This window comes from Osmerus eperlanus, chromosome 27, assembly GCF_963692335.1.
Source record: "Osmerus eperlanus chromosome 27, fOsmEpe2.1, whole genome shotgun sequence".
Lineage (NCBI taxonomy): Eukaryota > Metazoa > Chordata > Actinopteri > Osmeriformes > Osmeridae > Osmerus > Osmerus eperlanus.
Window position 1 is genome coordinate 2004493 of NC_085044.1, and position 18425 is coordinate 2022917.

The following is an 18425-nucleotide window of genomic DNA, read 5'->3' on the forward strand; positions in this document are numbered from 1 at the left end:
CAGCAGCTCCAGCCCCTCCAGCACTCTGAGGAACTACCCTCTCACCTGCAAAGTCCTCTACTCATACAAGGTAGGAAGGAAGCCTCAAGTGGATGCTAATCGTATCTTATAGAATCAGAATCGGAATCAGAATTCGGTTTATTCGCCATGTATGTTATACAAACACGGAATTTACTGTAGCAGGGAGGTGCAAAACACTAAACATATACAAATCTTAAATTAAGTACAAAAGTTTAACTATTTCTAAGAACTAACAATCTAAGAATACAACAATTTAAATATAAAATATAATATAGCTCGTTAATATGACCAACCTATACCCACAGAGAGAACACAAGGTGACAATGTCGGTTTTGCGACTAGTGGTCACTGAGAAGTAAATATCTTTGGGTCAGAAAAGAGAATTTCTTTGTTACGTGTATACACCCTTCATTATGCAGAGTTGATTTGATGGTCTTGTTGCTGCTAATGCTCCTATGTGGGTATTGCATCACTGAACCCTTCTTCTGTCTTCTCATCCTCCCCTCCTCCCCTTCCCTCCAGGCCTCCCAGCCCGACGAGCTGACCATCGAGGAGCAGGAGGTCCTGGAGGTCATCGACGATGGAGACATGGAGGACTGGGTGAAGGTACGTGACCAGGGAAGGGTCACTTCGGCTTTCCGAGGAAAAAACAGAACTTAGTTTGAACCCGTGTTCCCATCGTGTGTGTGTGACGTCCTCTCAGGCTAAGAACCGGACCGGCCAGGTGGGCTACGTCCCGGAGAAGTACCTGCAGCTGCCCTCCTCCAACAGCCTGCTGAGCATGCTGCAGTCGCTGGCCGCGCTGGACGCACGCTCGCACTCTTCCAACAACTCCACCGAGCCGGAGATGGAGCTGCCGTTGGGCATCGTCAACGGAGACTCCAGTGGTGAGGGACTGGTCCTGTCCTCCTTCTCTCTTCTTCTCTTTTCCTCTCTCTTCTCCTTCTTTGTTCTTCTTTTCTTCTCGTCTCTTCTCTCTTCTTCTCTCTTCTTCTTCTCTTCTTCTCTCTTCTCTCTTCATTCTTCTCTCTAATTATCTCTTCTTCTCTCTTCTCTCTTCATTCTTCTCTCTAATTATCTCTTCTTCTCTCTTCATTCTTCTCTTCTTCTCTCCTTTCTTCTTCTTCTCCTGTCTTCTTCTTCTTCTCTCTTCTCTTCGTGTCTCCCGTCATGTCCTCTTGTCTTCTTTCACACACTGTCTCACACCTGTCGTTCTTGCTCTCAACCTCCCCCTCAGTGTGTTTTGCGAAGGCCCTGTATGACTACGCGGCCCAGACGGACGAGGAGCTGTCGTTCCCGGAGGGCGCCATCATCCGCGTCCTGAGCAAGGAGACCCACGAGGACGATGGCTTCTGGGAAGGCGAGCTGAACGGCGCCGTGGGCGTTTTTCCTGCCGTGCTGGTCGAGGACCTGACCTGCGGCAGCGAGAACGGAGAGGCTGGAGACGGCAGCTCACAGGTGACACACAGACACACACACACTCAGACACACACACACTCAGACACACACACACTCAGACACACACACACTCAGACACACACACGCAGACACACACACACGCAGACACACACACACTCAGACACACACTCAGACACACACTCAGATACACATTCAAAGTCACACACAGACACACACTTTCACTGTTTTCAATATTGAACAAAGTCCTCCCGATGTCTTCCAGGCGTCCCCCTCCGCCCAGTCCCAGAGCGACCAGTCTCCCCGCAGCCCCTTCCAGCCCGGGCCCTTCCACAGCAGCCCCTGCCTGTCCAGCCCCCTCCAGCCCCCCTCCCTGGCCTCCCCGCAGTCCAGCCCCTCCAGCGCCTCCCCTTCCCCCGTCCCACGGCCCCCCGCCTACGTCAACGGCCACCACCGCCCTCCGCCCGCACCGCTTAAGAGCCCCCTGCAGAGTAAGGACACCCGCCTCTGCCTTCAGAGTTTTCCTGTCCTGTTCGATCGAGTCTGCTAGGTTGTAGTGCGGTGTGCTAGTATGTGTTTTTTTGTGTGTGTGTGCTAATACGTAGTCTAGCGGTGTAGTGTTGCTAGTATGTACGCAGTCTTGAGTACTCATTCAACTGGGGGGGTTTTCTTTATTATTGATGTTTTCAATGGAACCGTGATTTGTCTGAGGTAACTGTCCATGTCCCTGTCCCCCCCCAGGCCCGGCGCCGAGCTCCACCCAGCCCCCCAGGTACCCCGCAGACGGGGGGACGGGCACCATCCGACCCGTAAGTCAACCCCCCCCCCCCCCCCCCCGAGCCTGTGCAAACTGTGATTCGGCCACATGCAGATGGCATATACCAGAGCACAGAGAGATGTGCATAACTGCTTGATATTTGGCTGTGTGCGATTACAGTATAGCACATCATACATCGGTATAAGTTAAGAAGGGAATCAGTTATGAACTGAAAGGAGGGGACAACAAGGAATTTAAATGATTCTCCGATTCAAGGCCTTATGCGTTTTAGCGTTTTGTCTTACAGTCTTTAGTCCTCCACACTGCATGTCCACGTATCCCATCAACCCACGTTCCGCGTGCTTCCTGTGTGGTCCCCAGGTGCGTGCGGCCCCCCCCGCCCCCCAAGCAGCAGCCCCGCGGCCAGGTGAAGAGGAGGGAGGAGGTGGAGATCACATTGGTGTAGCCACAGCGCCGCCCTGGTGGCGAATATGCACCCAGATCCCAGACCAACAGGACCTGGTGGATCCAGGTTTCCTGGGCGCCCTCTGACGGGGGAGGAGGGGGAGGGAGGTTCTCCTCTCCAGAGCAAGGATGCCTCGAGGACTTGACTCCCCCCCCTCCTCTCGGTTTGTCCAAGTAGGGCCCAAACAGTGCGTGTTGGGGGGGGGGGGGGGGAACGATACATTGTGCCTTTCTGTCTCCGTTCCTCCCTTTCTTTCTCTCTCTCTCTCTCTCTCTGTCTCTGTCTCTGTCTCTCTCTCTCTCTCTGTCTCTCTCTCTCGCGCTCTCTCTCTCTCTCTCTCTCTCTCTCTCTCTCGCGCGCTCTCTCTCTGTCTCCCTTTCTCTCTCTCTCTCTCTCTCTCTCTGTCTCCCTTTCTCTCTCTCTCTCTCTCTCTGTCTCCCTTTCTCTCTTTCTCTCTCTCTCTCTCTCTCTCTCTCTCTCTCTCTCTCTCTCTCTCTCTCTCTCTCTCTCTCTCTCTTCACTTTCATCTTCTCTTCCCCCCCCCTTATCCCTCTCTCTGCCTCCTATATCTCCCCCCTTATCTCTCCTTTGTGCCTCTTTGCTTACATGTGTTTGTGTTTTTTCTCTTACGGGTTTTTTTTTCCTCTTCGCGTTCACAACAGGGCATTATACTGCGACAGTCTGGCCTTGCTAATATAAAGATGTATTTCGGTTGGATTACTATGCAACAAAGATTCAGTGGGAGGATTGAACTCGTGTTCACAACAATTAACAAATCGCAGCTTTAAATTAAGGCAGATTTCTCGGTTTGGTTCTCGCTTGGTTGTCGTCTCCACATTTTCAGGGAAATTCACTTCATGAACGAGGCTGGTTCCTCAGCTCTTGTGAAATACTAACCTCTGGGAAACAAAATGGATCCAACATTTAATGACTGAAAGGGAAATGATGCAATGTTAGCTTGGGGTTGTTAATGTTTAGGGAAGAAAGTGTGAATCGCAACATGTGAGATTTGATGCCCAATGGCACTTTTTTCTTCTTTTTTTTAACATTGTAACAAAGTAACTTCTATTGGTAAGTTTCTTTGCATCAAAATGTCAACATTTCAAAATGTCGGGGGGTGGGGATGGGACGGGAGGGGGGAGGGGGGTTACCTGTAGTATGTAAGAGTATATGTTAGAGTATCCTTGTGTTGTTTTGTTGTACAATAAGGATATAGTTAAGTTGTTATCGATACTAATCTAGGCTTAACATTAGCCGATAATGTTTCCTGGGTAAGGATAGTTCTTGAGTTGGGGGGTTCAGCGGTGAAAGAGGCGTCACATTGTGATGCGGTGAGGGATGATTGTGAGCCTGCATCTCCTAGCTGCAGCCTACCTAGTGGACTTGTGAACTGACTGAAATACTGAAGCACTTTTGTAGTCTTTTTATGCCCTTTTCAGTATTGCTGGTTGGTCTCTGTTGTGGATGCTGCTGCATCGATTTGTTCATTAATTGTTTCGATGTTTTGTGTTCCAACTATATTGGTATGCAAAGTAATGTTCTTGTTATTTTCCTATGCTTCTGAACAATTTAGCCTTAAATAGCCATTGTAGTGTCTTTTGTGTGACAGATGTTCTCTTCCATTTTGAGAACTTTGAGATGGAGATCTGTGTAAAATAGGCTACAATGTTTTATGGAAGAGGGAGGGATATTGACATTTTGTTGAAATTTGGGTTAGAGGAAAAGCGATATCTCTTTAGTCATGTTGCTGTGTTCGTGTTGATCTTCTTGAGATCTGAATGTCATCAAACTTATTTTTGAAGTTTACATTTACCCTGTTGTATTGAAAGAATACGGTTATCACGTTCACACTCCCCCCAGCAGAGAAGCTGATTGTCACGTTTTTGATACTGATTTTTTCAGTAGGCTACATTAGGGCTGAAACTATGTGCCGATTTCCCAAAAGTGAAACATCAGCAACATTTGCCGTGCGTTGAAATTATATTTCCTTGGATGTTAAGAACTGTATTTATTGTGTACAAATAAATGTGAAATAAAAATTAGCTTATCGACATAATATCCTGTTTATTTTTTATGTATTTTTTTTAATCTTCCAACAGTAAGATATTGCCTATTCATTTTAATGCAACTAGGAATAGGGCTTTTATTGGTCATAATTATTCGAGAGCAGGATGAGCACTACAGACCTGGAGACATTAAATAGCCTATAAAAACTTAATATGGAGGGAACGCTTTTGATGTTTGAGTCTGAGCACAGTTATTATAATACATTTATAATTTACATTTGCATAGCCTACTTGATATAAATTACCCAATCACCTTTTCCCTACATTAGTGTATTTGTGTTAGTGTGTGTGTTTCATGTGTTGTAATTAAATCTGTAAACATTTCAACAATGTTCAAAATAATATGACAAAGTAGTTTGCCTTTGTTACCCCTTTGTGATTAAGTATACGATCGAGGACATGTACTTTTTACAGCTGTGCAGTGTAATTTAAGTTTTGGGTGCCAAGGTTAGCAGAACTAGGCTATATTAAAGTTTCAATTTGTAATGACATGACAACGATGGTCAAATCTTTGCGAATAGTATAGCCTAAGTAACAAAATGGCAACTAGCAATAGGTTGCGCTTTGCACAGTCCAGTTAAACAACGTGGATCATTAGGATAAATTAAAACAATGCGTAAGTGAATCAACTGTACAGTGATCATACTGGTCTGTTTACATTTACTTTTCCAGATACATAGTAATCTGACTTTCTACCGCAAAGACCTCTGGGCCTCTATATTATTTGACGCGTTGAATTGTGGGCAGTCATTGGTCCTCCGAGCACGGTCTCCAGGTCCTCCATTGGAAAAGATGGCTGCTTCGGCGGCAGCGGCGGGTTCTTTCCCTGGGTTATGCCCAAGCTACGCCGTAATATGCTCTTTCCTAGAGCGGTACGGACCCTTGTTGGATTTACCGGAGCTCACATTTTCTCAGTTGGAGCGGTATTTCCAGGACACATCTTCAGGTACTGTATGAAAACCTCAGACTGCTGTTGCCAGATAGGTGGGGAGGAGCGACTCCACCGTTGCATTAGCGTGCTGTCGTTCGTGCGAGTTGTGTTATTGTGTGGTTTCCAAACATCATTGTGTGTTTTACAGTGTTTTGCAGCAATCGTATGTTTGCGATGTACGTTCAGCTGCACGTATAGGCTTCGTTGGAGCTTGTTTTTGTATTAAATCTCCGAATAAATAAGTCTTTCTGCACAATTTGAGGGTTTGAAATGTTAGCTGGGTAGGATTTATTTTTCAGCCAGCCTTTATCTGCCATGGGCTGAATAGCACTTAATCACACGCAGAAATGTTGTGCGTATAGGCCCCAGAGTGGTACAAAAATATGATCTGGTTCAGAATATGTCGAAATATTGTCAAGTTACACGTATCGTGCACGCAAGGGATTCAGTGGAGCAAGAAATTGGTCTCAATATTTACAGTTATATGGTATTTTGCATGTAGTGTTTCGCTCGCACCGAAATGCGCATGCGCACGCACATGAAGTCTTCCTGAATGGAGTCCCTTAATTACGCAAATACCTAATGAGCTTCTTTTGAAATGTTTTGGCGGATTTGTGCAGTGTAAGATTACAAGCGGATTTTTGTTTTTAATTTCCTCCCGTAAACGTAATAGAAAGGCTGCCTGAAACTCGCTGAAATGGCATATAATATACAGACTATGGCTGCACCATTGTTTTGACCAGCGATGTGCTTATTGTTGGACAACACAAATTCTTCGAAAAGCAGTTATAAAGGCGTTTTAAAATTGCATAACACAAGATCAAAGATTTTTTTTTATGCATTGCTCAATTACTCGTATATTTGAGATCACGTAAACTTTGATAGCCAACTGGGAAATTGCAAACAGTTTGACGTTCAGAACTACCCATGCATCTATGATCAAATATAAATTGGCGTTGGATACTTATTTTGTAAATATGTTCATACGTTTACACTGATATGTCTAAAAGCTCATCACAGATTTATTGCACATACAAACAAGGTTTGTGTTTATGGTTAGTTATTATGCTCATCAGTCTCAATGTTTTATCTTTCCTCAGTTCCGAAGCTCTTGGTGGACCTGCACGTGAAGTTGCTGAGGAAGATCGGCAAGTCAGTGTCAGCAGACCGATGGGAAAAGCATCTTGTGAAGGTAAAATTTATTTGGAAGAAACCTCCCTATTTTTGTCCAAATAATAGTTTTGCATTTTTAACTGGTCGATGTGGTGGATTAGGGGCCAGCCTATTTTAAGTGTCAAAGAAAGTGGGTTTTATACAAACAGTGGCTTATCGTCAAATTGTTGGCAAATACATGGCTTTGACTCTGGAGAGCATCCCCCTTCTATGTGAGTCTTTTGCATGCCAGTTTTAATCGCAGTCAAAATGTGCCCCCTACTAGATATGTCAGGAATTCAACACTACTTGGGCTTGGGAGCTGGATAAGAAAGGCTACAAGGACATGACGGTAGAATGCAAGATGGGAATCCTCAAAGTGAGTATAATCTCTTATTGGTCTGACAAGTTCTCCTAATTGTAAAATGAGATGGACTCTCTCAAAACCTCTGTTGTACATTAATTTCCTCTCTCCCTACCCCCCTTCGCTCCAGTATCTTTGCGAGAGCCAGTTTGATGACAATGTCAAGTTCAAGACAGCAATCAACGATGAGGATCCAGAAAAGATGCGACTGCAGCCGATTGGCCGTGACAAGGACGGCCTGATGTACTGGTTTCAGCTGGACCAGGACAACAACGTCAGGGTCTACGTGGAGGAGCAGGATGACCTTGACGGGTCTTCTTGGAAGTGCATTGTCAGGTATTGTAGAGTGCATTTGAATTATGTTTTCCAACAGGCACCTGTGGAAATTAACAGATGTTAAAGCTGAAACCCTAACCCTGCTGGGTTTAATTTAGTATCCATTGTTACTTTGTCGGGTAGCTTGTGGGAATGGTTTATGCTGCGAGTAAGATAAGTGGTCTACAACTAAGCTATTCTGATTTTCGCAGGGAGAGAAATGACTTGGCTGAGATTTTAGCGTTGCTGAAGACTCAGATTGACCCTTCGCTTTTGACGAAGAAAGAGGGAGATGAAGGCACTCAAGATGAAAATGGTAACGTTGTTGACCGCATGAAAAATGTTGTTTTCCCTAATGGAAAATTTCTGTCATCTTTCAAATGCCATTAATTCTACACAACCAGTAAATATAGAACTCCATTGATACCTTTTTTCTTTTAGGCGGCGTAAAAAAGCTTGAGGCCAGCTCTGAAGATGAAGAGGACATGGTGTGCAAGGCTACATCTGGTGTCGTCGTGACCAAAACAGAGAGCCAAGAAGAACCGTCGCCGAACAAAGAAGCCCACTTGGTCGTTTCAGGTCCCAGATCGCCATCGAATGACGTCAAGGACGACCGAACGGAATCCACCGTCCCGCCAGAGAAACCCGACGGGGACGAAAACATCTCCACGAACAGACCGGCGATCAAAGAAGAGCCTACGGAAGTGGTCACAGACACAAACGCAAAGGAACCTCTTTCGGAGAAGCCGTCTGCGCCATTGCAGACGGAAGGCGGCGGGGAGGAAGTCAAGAAGAAGAAGAGCGCGGACGAGCTTCAGAGGGCGATGAAGAACGACCAGCAGGCCAAGATCCCCCTGAAGAAGAGGGAGATGAAACTAAGTGAGGACTTTGACAACAGCAACAGCGGCAGCAGCATCATCGTTCGAAACCCATCCCTTCCTCAGGTCAAAGATCCTCCGAAAGTTGACGAGTCCGGTAAAGACTCAGCGGTGAAAGACACACCGGTTGACCAGGTTAACGGCAACACCCAGCATCCCACCGAGGCGAGTTTTAATAATAATAACGGGTTGAAAGAATCTCCTCAGAAGGACAGAGAGACGCAGAAAAACTTGGCCAATGAGAAGCCAGCAGTGGCTGCATCCGGCCGTGAAAGTGAGGTAGCTGAAGCCAAAGATAAAAACTTGTCCAAACTGACCGCAGTCGGGGACCGGGCGGAAGACAAACAGAAAGACGGCGAGGAGGCCATGGAAGTGACCACGTCGAGCGGATCGGACGCCCAAAACGAGGCAGCGGCGACAAAGGCGGACAAGAAAAACCCGGAAGCTTTGGTCCAAACGAAGGAATCGATCCCTAATGAGGCCGAGTCTGCGTTTGCGAAGCCTTTACCTCCATCTAAAGACAAAGTTGCACATCCACCTGGGAACTCATCTGATGTTAAGAGGGAAGAAAGACAAAATAAATGCGAAGAGACGGCGGCTGCAAAGGCTGATGTCGACGAAGACGAGGCATCTGTAAAAACACACACAACATCCCCGCCCAACACTTCCCGGGAACCAGAGGGAAAGAAAGAAACATCTGTGTTAACTGTCCCCGGATCCTCTTCAAAGCTGGAGGACCCCGAAAAATCAGAGGAGAAAGTTCCCTTGAAGGATTCCAAACCCGCCGAAATCAAAGACGTGGAGAAACCCACTCTCGTGAAAGGGAAGCCATCCGACTGCGAAAGAATGGAAGTTGTCACTAAAGAAACCAAGAGACCGGAGCCCAGTACAGATAGACCAGACGGCTCTAAGCTCTCAAAGACGCCAGTGCTCATTAAGGAGGATCAGGCACCATCGTATAACAAAGAAAGCAGAAAGACTGTTGGTATCAAAGACACAGAAACGTCTTCGGTTATTCAGAAGACAGAGATCCTGACACAGAGTAAAAACACAGAGACTCTCGACAGCGCTAAAGAGACTAGCACCTCTTCGGTAATTAAAAAGGCAGATAAACCACCTCTTGAGAAAGATACGGACTCCCCGAATAGCAGTAAAGAGAAAGGAGAACACATGATCTTACAAAAGATGGGAAAAGCAGAGGGATCGAAACCAATAGAGAGAAGTGAGACGCCAGTCGTAACCAAGGAGAAATCGGAGCGTTCTACAGGCACTGACTCAAAGGGGAAGGAGGTGACCTGTATTTCCCAGGATACAAACTCGGAACCTAAAAATATTGAGAAACGAACATGCCTTCAACTGGATGAACATAAATGTGCTGAGAAATTAGCTCCCTCTGTCGCTAAGACTTCCATAAAGGATACAGAAAAGATGTCCACAAATGAGACGGCAAAAACGTCCACAAAAGACAAAGAACAGAAGTCAACAAAAGACACAGAAAATGTCTCCACAAAGGAGACAGAGAAAACGGCAAAAACTTCTGCAACAGACACAGCGAAAGAGTCGACAAAAGACAGAGAGAATATTTCAACAAAAGACACAGCAAAAGACTCCACAAAGGAGACAGAGAAAACGTCAAAAACTTCTGCAACAGACACAGCGAAGAAGTCGACAAAAGACAAAGAGAAGATTTCCACAAAAGACACTGAAAATATTTCCTCAAAAGACACAGCAAAGGAGTCCACAAAGGAGACGGAGAAAACAGCGAAAACATCTGCAAAAGACGCAGCGAAAGAGTCCACAAACGACAAAGAGAAGATTTCCACAAAAGACACAGCGAAGGAGCCCATGAAAGACAAAGGGAAGACTTCCACAAACAAACCCGAAAAACCCTCCAGCCCTAAAAAAGAAAAACTGGAAGCTTGTAAAGGCGGAGTGGAACTGGCAGAGAGAAAAACCGATGTATCTAAAGAGGCGATGGCAGTCACAACTGTCGATTCGCGCCATGTACCTCCCAAAACACCGTCTGCAGAGAAGGAAAGCAAGAAGGAGTCAGCAGAAATAAGTTCGAAAAAGTCAACAGACGAAAACACTACAATGAAGAAAGACTCTAAAAAAGAACCTGCGAAGGAAGATAAAAGCAAAACGTCGTCGGGAAACGAGGTTGCACAGGAGCAAACTCCCATGGACTGCGAGGAACCGTTAAAAGGACAAGGTACAAAAAAGGAAGAAGCAGAGAACACACCCTCCCTCACGACGACTGAAGGTGAGAAAGACAAAAACCAAGACTCAAAGGCGAGGGAAGACGCCGAGGCAAAGGGGTGTCCTGAAACCGAGATCGGTGAGAAGAACGACGAGAAACCTTCAGCTGAAGCCGAAATATCGAGCGAGACGAAACCGGACGTGGCGTCGACGGAGGACAAACCCGACGGGAAGACTGAGAACGAGGACAAGGATGAAGAAAAGGATCCTGAGGTGAAGGAAAAAGCTGCAGAAGGGGACAAGGGTTCATCCGAGGTTCAGGAGGAAGGGATACGTCTGAAAATTAAGATCCCAGCCCATCGGAGGAAGGCAGACCTCCTGAGGGAAGAAAGGGGAGACTCTGAGTCTGACACGGGAGAGGGAAGGTCCCTCAGGAGGTCGCCCAGGATCTGCAGACCGACTCCCAAGGTGGTGGAGTTTCAGGATCGGAAGCTGGAGAGGAAGCAGGCCGCGCCCCGTGTGGAAAAAGGTGAGGAGAAGGAAGAGGAGGAGGAGGAAGACAAAGAGAAACGGGAGGAGGAGGTGGACGAGGAGGAGAAAACTCTTCAGAAAAAAACGAGGGAGAAAAAGCTTGATGAAGATGGCCAACCTAAGACCAAGGTGAGTTCTTTTCGGAGGTTGCTTTTGACGTGCTCTCGCCCATCTGATCGCACTGTTCCTCGTTGAGAAACGCATTCCATCGATGCCTGGTGTCGTGACTCTGATCTCAAGATGATGATTCTTTTTCTCTCAGGGGCGAAAGCGGAGGAGGACCCGGTGGTCCAACACCCGAACGCGGCGCAAAAAGAAAGGCTCCGACGAAGAGGGCTCCGACGACGGGGACTACGAGTCCAGCGACGAGGAAGACAGCGAGGACGACAGCGATGAAGATTACAAGGTTGAGAGGAACCGAAAGAGGAGGAACTGGTACAGACAGAGGCGCAGTTCCGACGAGTCGACCTCTTCGGATGACGATCTTCCTCCTAACGATGACCCCTGCAAACACTGTGGCCTCCCCAATCAACCAGAGCTGGTACGTCACATGTGATCCGCCTCTTAGTTTCATGGAAAAACATCTAGGTGAGGTAACCCTGACAACTGTTTATACCAACAAGAGCTTTGAGGACGACGAGCTTTGTTGCTGTTCTAAGGCTTACAGCTCTAATCTGTGTCTTGTGATCCACAAAAGTAATTCAAGTTGACACAGCGAGGATGGGTGATATATTCTGAGCTGGCTGACTTGGGCATTGTTGACAAAAGTTTGCGTAAATTGGAAGTGATGTCTGTCAATTTCCATCTCGTCTCCTTTACAGATCTTACTGTGTGATTCTTGTGACAATGGCTACCACACTGCCTGCCTCAGACCCCCCCTCATGATCATCCCTGACGGAGAATGGTTCTGTCCGCCCTGTCAACATGTAAGCATCCAGAACTGAGCAAATGTTCTCTTTATTTTCCTGAATGCGAAGGGCCGTGTGGCATTTAGATAAAGTACAGAAATATATATTTAAAAAAAGAAATAAAGATAAGATGATAATAATATTCGATAGTTTTTGTGCTGTACCAAACCGGCTCTTTAAATCTTGAGAAGAGTGGCAACACTGAATCTGACACTGACACATACGGATGTGCGCTTGGTGAGTCAGTAACAGTCGTGTTTACTCCCCCCCCCCCCCCCCCCCCCCCTTGTGACATTAAACAGAAACAGCTCTGTGATAGGCTGGAGGAGCAGCTGCTGAACCTTGATACCGCGCTGAAGAAGAGAGAACGAGCTGAGCGGAGGTAAGGGTCTTCCTGCCCCCTTTTAGAAGCAACGCTGGATGGTCAGTTACACACAACAGGGGCAAAAATCTGATAGTAATTTTGGGGGTGGGGGGGGCACCATTACATTGAGATTTTTCTAACTTCCCTATACTCCTCTGACAGCGGTTAAGCTCCTATTTCATGTCACAGGAAATGTTTTTTTTTTCAATTAAATCCACATTTGTCTTTCTCCAGGAAAGAGCGTTTGGTGTACGTTGGAATCAGTGTTGAAAATATCATCACCCCTTCAGTAAGTAGCTGTAACTGTTGCAAGCAAAGCTCTCTTGATCTGTAGTCAGGGAAGCTCAACACGTAAAGAACTGTGCGATTCAGGATCCAGCCAGTCAGTAATTCCAAACGTTATTAAAACTCTGTTTATATATCAACGTTTCCCAGACATTTATAGGTGAGCATTTTCTTTCGGAGTTTACCATATGCTGACTTTCATTTTAGGTGGAGGTAGAGGAGGAGAAGGAGGAAGAGGTAATCAAGGTAAAGAAAGAGGTAAAGAAGAGCAAGAACTGGGGTCGAAGATCAACAAGGGCAAAGAAATCGATAAGCTACAGGTATGTACATTTTAGTCATCTAGCGCTTTTATCCAAAGCAATGTAAAAATACTGCATATTGAAAGTCCAGCAAAAGTTACGAGGTCATCAAATTTGATCCGGGATATCACAACCTACCAATTCAAGTGTGAACTTGTGCTTCGATAATTACGGTTTCTTGGGTGAGTCTCTGTGTCAACATTAAGCTCTGTTTGCAGGTTTGATGAGTTTGATGAGGCTATTGAGGAAGCGATCGAGGAAGACATCAAGGAGGCAGAGGGTGGAGGTAGGAAACCATCAGACATGACGTCACTAAATCAAAAATCTGTCGAAAGATAATGATAAAAATGAGAGAGGAATTTGACAATGACGGCCAGGAACAGTTCAAGCTATATAATAACTCTAGACTACGGCAGTAATAGTTGAATTTGGTCGTTGGACGCGTTGAAACCTGCGTTGATTCTGATCTCTGGCGCCCCCTGTAGGAGCCGGACGGGGTAAAGACATGGCTAACATCACAGGCCACCGGGGAAAGGACATGTCCACCATCCTGCAAGGGGAAGGGGGGAAGGAGAACGGCCGCCCGCCGCGGCCCAGCGCCGGCCAGCGCAGGAAGAAGCGGCGACGTCTCAACGACCTGGACAGCGACAGCACAATGGAGGAGGAGGAGAGCGAGGACGAGTTCCGTCTGAGTGACAGGCGAGGCCCAACAAGATATTTTACGTTGATGATGCAATGATGCTTTGTGTGTGTGTGTGTGTGTGTGACTGACAGACACACACACACACACACACACAGCCTTTATAAAAGGTCTTTACTTGAAATGGCAACTTGCTGAAGAATTATCCGCGAATCTCGTTTAATAATAATCTTAGAGGGAGTCAGATGGCTGAGCGGTTATGGAATCGGGCTAGTAATCAGAAGGTTGCCGGTTCGATTCCCTGCCGTGATAATTGACGTTGTGTCCTTGGGCAAGGCACTTCACCCTACTTGCCTCGTGGGAATGTCCCTGTACTTACTGTAAGTCGCTCTAGATAAGAGCGTCTGCTAAATGACTAAATGTAAATGTAATCTTTTTGCGTACAGCACGGAGGAGGAAGAGTTTGTGGTTTCGGAGAACGATGCGGAAAGCGACGTCAACTCCAACAGCGACGGCGGGAGCAACGGCAGCGGCCCGCGTCACAGGTCCTCCCGAACCAGGAAGCCCGTCAAACGCAGGAAGGGCGCTCGGCAACCGCCGCCACGGCGACGACGCAGGCCGCGAGGTTACTCGGACGACGAGGAAGAGGAGGAGACTGACGAGGAGGAGGAGGAAGAGATGGGTGTGTTTTAACTGACAAAATGTGAAATGAAAAACTAGCAGAAGTTTACAGAGTGTAGCAATGGGGAATATCGGCAGCATGAATCATGTGATATCATACATTCTGTGAAGTAAAATATTTTATTATATGAGGATGTTTTTGAGGCCTGACCTGTACGTGTGTGCGTGTGTGTACGCAGCGACGGAAGGTTCCAGCGAGTTCAGCGACAGCGACCTAGACATGAGCAGGCGACGTTCCCGCCGGAGCAGGAAAAAGCAGGTGAACTACTGCGAGACGTCAGAGTCGGAAGGTTCCAGGGCGGGCGCCAACCGCAACAAGGTCACGTCCCGACGCCGCCTGGCCAGTTCCGACAGCGAAGGTCGGTAGCCGATCCGTACCACCCCTATGAGCGTTTTGTGGAAAAATGTCTGGTCTTCGTAATAAAACACTGATTCAGTTGTGTTGAGTGAGAGTCCAACATTGGATTGTGACCGTTAAAATGTTTCGATTTCATGTCATTTCGATTGGGCTTTTTTGTTTTTTAACTTTGAGTCCAAAAATGTGTGTTTTTTTTCAGCGAGCCTCTCCAAGGGCTCCGACAACGAGAGGAGGGTGAGCAGGAGGGCCGACTCGTCGGAGGAAGGTTCTCGCCAGAGACGCAGACGGCTCTCGCTGAAACGCCGGCGAGCCTCCGAGGACGACGACGACGACTCGGACGAGTCCGAGGAAGAGGAGCGGCCGGTCCGCAAGCGGGTGAACCGCATCGATTCGGACGACGACTCGGACGCCGCGGAAGAGGACAAGAAACAAGCACCTGAGCAGGAAGAGGAGGAGGGGCTTGGGAAGGGGGCGACGCCGCTGGAATACAACCTGGTGGAGTTACCCCCCACCAACGGACAGAGTCCCGTGAAGGGTCTGGAGGGGCTCATGAACCAACCGGGGGGGGGCGCGGCTATGAGCGCGCCGGACCTCTTGGCTCACCTGGGGCCCAAGAACGTCAACGTTGCCACGCCCGTTGTTGCCATAGCGCCCAACGGCCTGGTCTCCCAGGAGATGGTGTCGCAGGAAGATGATGAGGACGACCTGTTAGGCGTCACAGACCTCGTGGACTATGTCTGCAATAGCGAACAGTTGTAAAAAAAAAAATTTTTTTTGTAGTAGTATTGTATTTTTTTATATTGATTTACTATTCTGTTTGTTTCCCTCCATTCTGTATCTACACTCCAGTACTTGTTGACCATCCCATAATGGTCTTTCGCAGCAGTATATGAACGACTACATGAGTGGACAAACAGGAAAGATGAAGGGGGGGGGAGAGATCCTTCTCACTCTCTCACTTCTTGCTCTTCCAGCGGGCTTGCACAGTCACCAGTGGCACCGACTCATTCTGTTCGTTTCGACGACGGGCATCACTAGGCCGCGATGTGCAATCCTTTCACCCACGGATGTAACTTCAGGTCGGACTCTGGACTGTATATGATTCAGAAATCAATCTGGTCCCAAGTTGTATTTTCTCCAGCACACTTCCAGGATCACCTGGTACTTTTGCTTCCCAACATGGCTGCCTCCCAACTGTCCTCCAACAGAGATGATGTCTCCCTCTGGTCTTGTTCCTCTGACAAATTCCTTTTGTATCAGTCTGGACAAAAAGACGGTGTATGATATTAATTAACTGTCTGTTCGTCTTAGTAGGAGATAGATCAGTGTTGTTTGTCCACACACCCCACTGTTAAGATTTCAAATGAAGAGAGAATTGGCTTCAACATGCATTCCGTGGATGGGTAATTTGTTGTTTTGTAGATTGTTGGCAAGATTTTTTTTTTGCAATTTGCCCTGCAATTTTAACATGTAGTTTACAGTTGTTTTGAGTGCTTAAAATCAGAAGTAGATCCCTGCATTAAATTAGACTATTTATTTTTAAGAATTTAATTCTGTAACAATCAGTTGTTTGATAAGCTTAATCTTTAATCATTTTTCACTACTTTGTTTCTATATATTGTTTGGAGGCTTATGACTTCATAAAGGTTAACTGGACACAGTCATCTTTGAAACCTTCTTATCGTACATTTAAAAGCGGGCGCTTCAGACTAATATCTATAGAAGAAACCCTGATCAAGTTCAGAAGTAATACATCTATGAATCTCAGCAGTTGTTTTTAGTTTTTCTTGGAAAAAAAAGTTGTTTAAATGTTGTGTTGTCATGTTATGTTTGCGATGTTTTCCGTATTATTTTTTTTGCGATCTATTCGCCATGAACACAGGCAGCTTCATGCATTATGCCAAATTACAAGTTCCGTTTTGTCAACTTTATTACCTGGCAGTATACCATGACAAACCCTCTTTAAATAGATGTCTGTGTGTGCAGTATGTGACCAACTAGACTAGAACATCCTCGCATCAAAACTCACACTTGTACTGTGTGAGCACACGTATGTTTTAGAAGCATTAATTTAGTCTTTGTTTCTCTGTATACATATATTAAATATTATTTTGTAATTACTGCCAATACTATCAGTGAGTATTGCCCGGGTTAACGTTTAAAGGGTATGATAGGGAAATAAATGATTGGGAATATACCAAAACTGCCAGCACTCCTTAGGCTAATTGTTTTGTTGTTTTTATTCTGTCTTTTTTTATATAAATATATTATAATGTGCTTTTTGTATATGAAATCATACATTTTAATTGTTTTCCCTTTTAAATTGTAAAATAGATATTGTTTCCTCTGTATCAAATATGGCCCGTGTCAGTTGAAACCTTGGAAAGGTCAGGTACTCCTGTGCTCCCAGATATCGTTTTTAACCGACGCTCTGCGTCATATGTAAGTACGGACGCTAAAGACCATCACTATTTCGACTTCCCACTCTGCATTTGAACACAAAAGGAGACGGTATACTTTGTCTCTCGGTTTTTTTTCTTTTTTTCCAAACCTGTATGTCATATTCAGAGCTCTTTTTAAGGTAGTCAGGCTATTTACTACTGACTAATGAACAGAGAACTATGAAAACGGCTATGGCGGACTGATATTTCACAAAGTTTGGGGAAAATGACCAAATCAACAATAAGAACTCAACTGACCTCGGATATTAACGTGTGTGTATATCGTTTTTGCTGCAATAGAGGCATTTTAATCATGGATAAATATCTCTGGCAATTCTTCAGGATTATATCTGTTTTTCAATTGTTTCCTTTTTGTAGAGGGCTGTGATTGGTAAAAGTATATTTTTATTGTGGAGTGTGACAATAGGCATGTTAGTTGTGGAAGTCATTTTGCTAGGAGCTGACACGTTGTCGCCAAAGGATTTGCAAGGTCCATATAGCACAGATCTTTTGCTTGATGTTCCTCATGACTCAACTGCATGCACTGACAGACTGGCCTCGATATGTACGACTGCTGGACACAAGCGACCGTGGCGATGGTTCTCATTGGAAAAGTGCAAGACCTTTTCCACAAAGAAAAGCCCTTTTGTAAATTGTCCATGTAAAATAGTATTGGCATGTTCTTCATTGATGATAAAAACTGCTCTATACGTTTGTATTTCACACAATGCGTTCAATACTTCATCTGCAAAGAATGGTTTTTGGAGCTAATCATTTTTGTGCTGCTTGCAATGTACTCAACTTGATAAGTATCGTTAACCTTTAGGTTAGTTTGTAAAATGACAGGGGGCTTCCTCATGGTAGCTGCATTGTGGGAGTTGGATGCAAATGAACTGGTTTGACCATCACAGAACGTATTAATAGTTGTGTATGTTATGATGTTTCATATCTTCCTCAAGATGTCTGGCCTACCTTCAATGTATTGACATAAGAAGTAGCAAGAATTGCATATTGACAATTCTGTCACAGTAAATATAAAGAGAAATAAAAGAAATTCACGGGCTGATAGGGGAACGTTGTTGCCAATTATCCAAGTTTACAGTTGTTCACTGTCATACTTGGAGGAAAGATACCTTTGGTGTGAACATAAGCTTGTAGAGTCTGTGTTTGTCTATTCCTCTTTTAAAGACGTTTTAACTTTTTTCTTTCATATGAATCCGATCTTGTACATTTGTCATAATAAAATGGTTTTTACCCAGACGTGAGCCTGGTAGTTTTATTTTTGTATTTTTGGAAAGCGGGGGTGTTTTAAGTGCAGTGTGGAAAAGACACGTTGTGTGGAAAAGAATAGAT

At 45.7% G+C, this 18425-nt stretch overlaps 2 protein-coding genes across 2 annotated transcripts in view; both read left to right on the top strand.

Moving 5' to 3' along the window:
- The window catches only part of LOC134013494 (F-BAR and double SH3 domains protein 2-like), a 19022-nt gene extending 14241 nt beyond the window's left edge, over nt 1-4781 (top strand). The window contains exons 14-20 of the mRNA XM_062453002.1: nt 4-70; nt 544-627; nt 725-908; nt 1259-1479; nt 1703-1928; nt 2179-2246; nt 2576-4781. Coding sequence (XP_062308986.1) covers nt 4-70; nt 544-627; nt 725-908; nt 1259-1479; nt 1703-1928; nt 2179-2246; nt 2576-2746 — 1021 coding nt within the window. The 3' untranslated portion in view covers nt 2747-4781. The remainder of the gene's footprint in view (nt 1-3; nt 71-543; nt 628-724; nt 909-1258; nt 1480-1702; nt 1929-2178; nt 2247-2575) is intronic.
- Nucleotides 4782-5504: 723 nt separating this feature from the next.
- Nucleotides 5505-18332, top strand: rsf1b.1 (remodeling and spacing factor 1b, tandem duplicate 1). The gene is made up of 16 exons (XM_062453959.1): nt 5505-5672; nt 6758-6849; nt 7096-7188; nt 7304-7509; nt 7701-7804; nt 7930-11225; nt 11359-11637; nt 11918-12022; nt 12307-12386; nt 12603-12657; nt 12861-12973; nt 13171-13238; nt 13438-13651; nt 14039-14274; nt 14453-14632; nt 14831-18332. Exons 1-16 carry the CDS (start codon nt 5519-5521, stop codon nt 15388-15390), a joined length of 5835 nt encoding a protein of 1944 aa, XP_062309943.1. The 5' UTR covers nt 5505-5518; the 3' UTR covers nt 15391-18332.
- The last annotated feature ends 93 nt before the right edge of the window (nt 18333-18425 follow it).

What these genes read in the sequence shown, in the direction of transcription:
- rsf1b.1 (XM_062453959.1), top strand. Translation starts at nt 5,519, where the DNA reads ATGGCTGCTTCGGCGGCAGCGGCGGGTTCTTTCCCTGGGTTATGCCCA. An exon ending in AGGCACTCAAGATGAAAATG is followed by an intron (nt 7,805 to 7,929) that starts GTAACGTTGTTG and finishes TTTTTCTTTTAG; the next exon opens with GCGGCGTAAAAAAGCTTGAG. An exon ending in AGAGAACGAGCTGAGCGGAG is followed by an intron (nt 12,387 to 12,602) that starts GTAAGGGTCTTC and finishes GTCTTTCTCCAG; the next exon opens with GAAAGAGCGTTTGGTGTACG.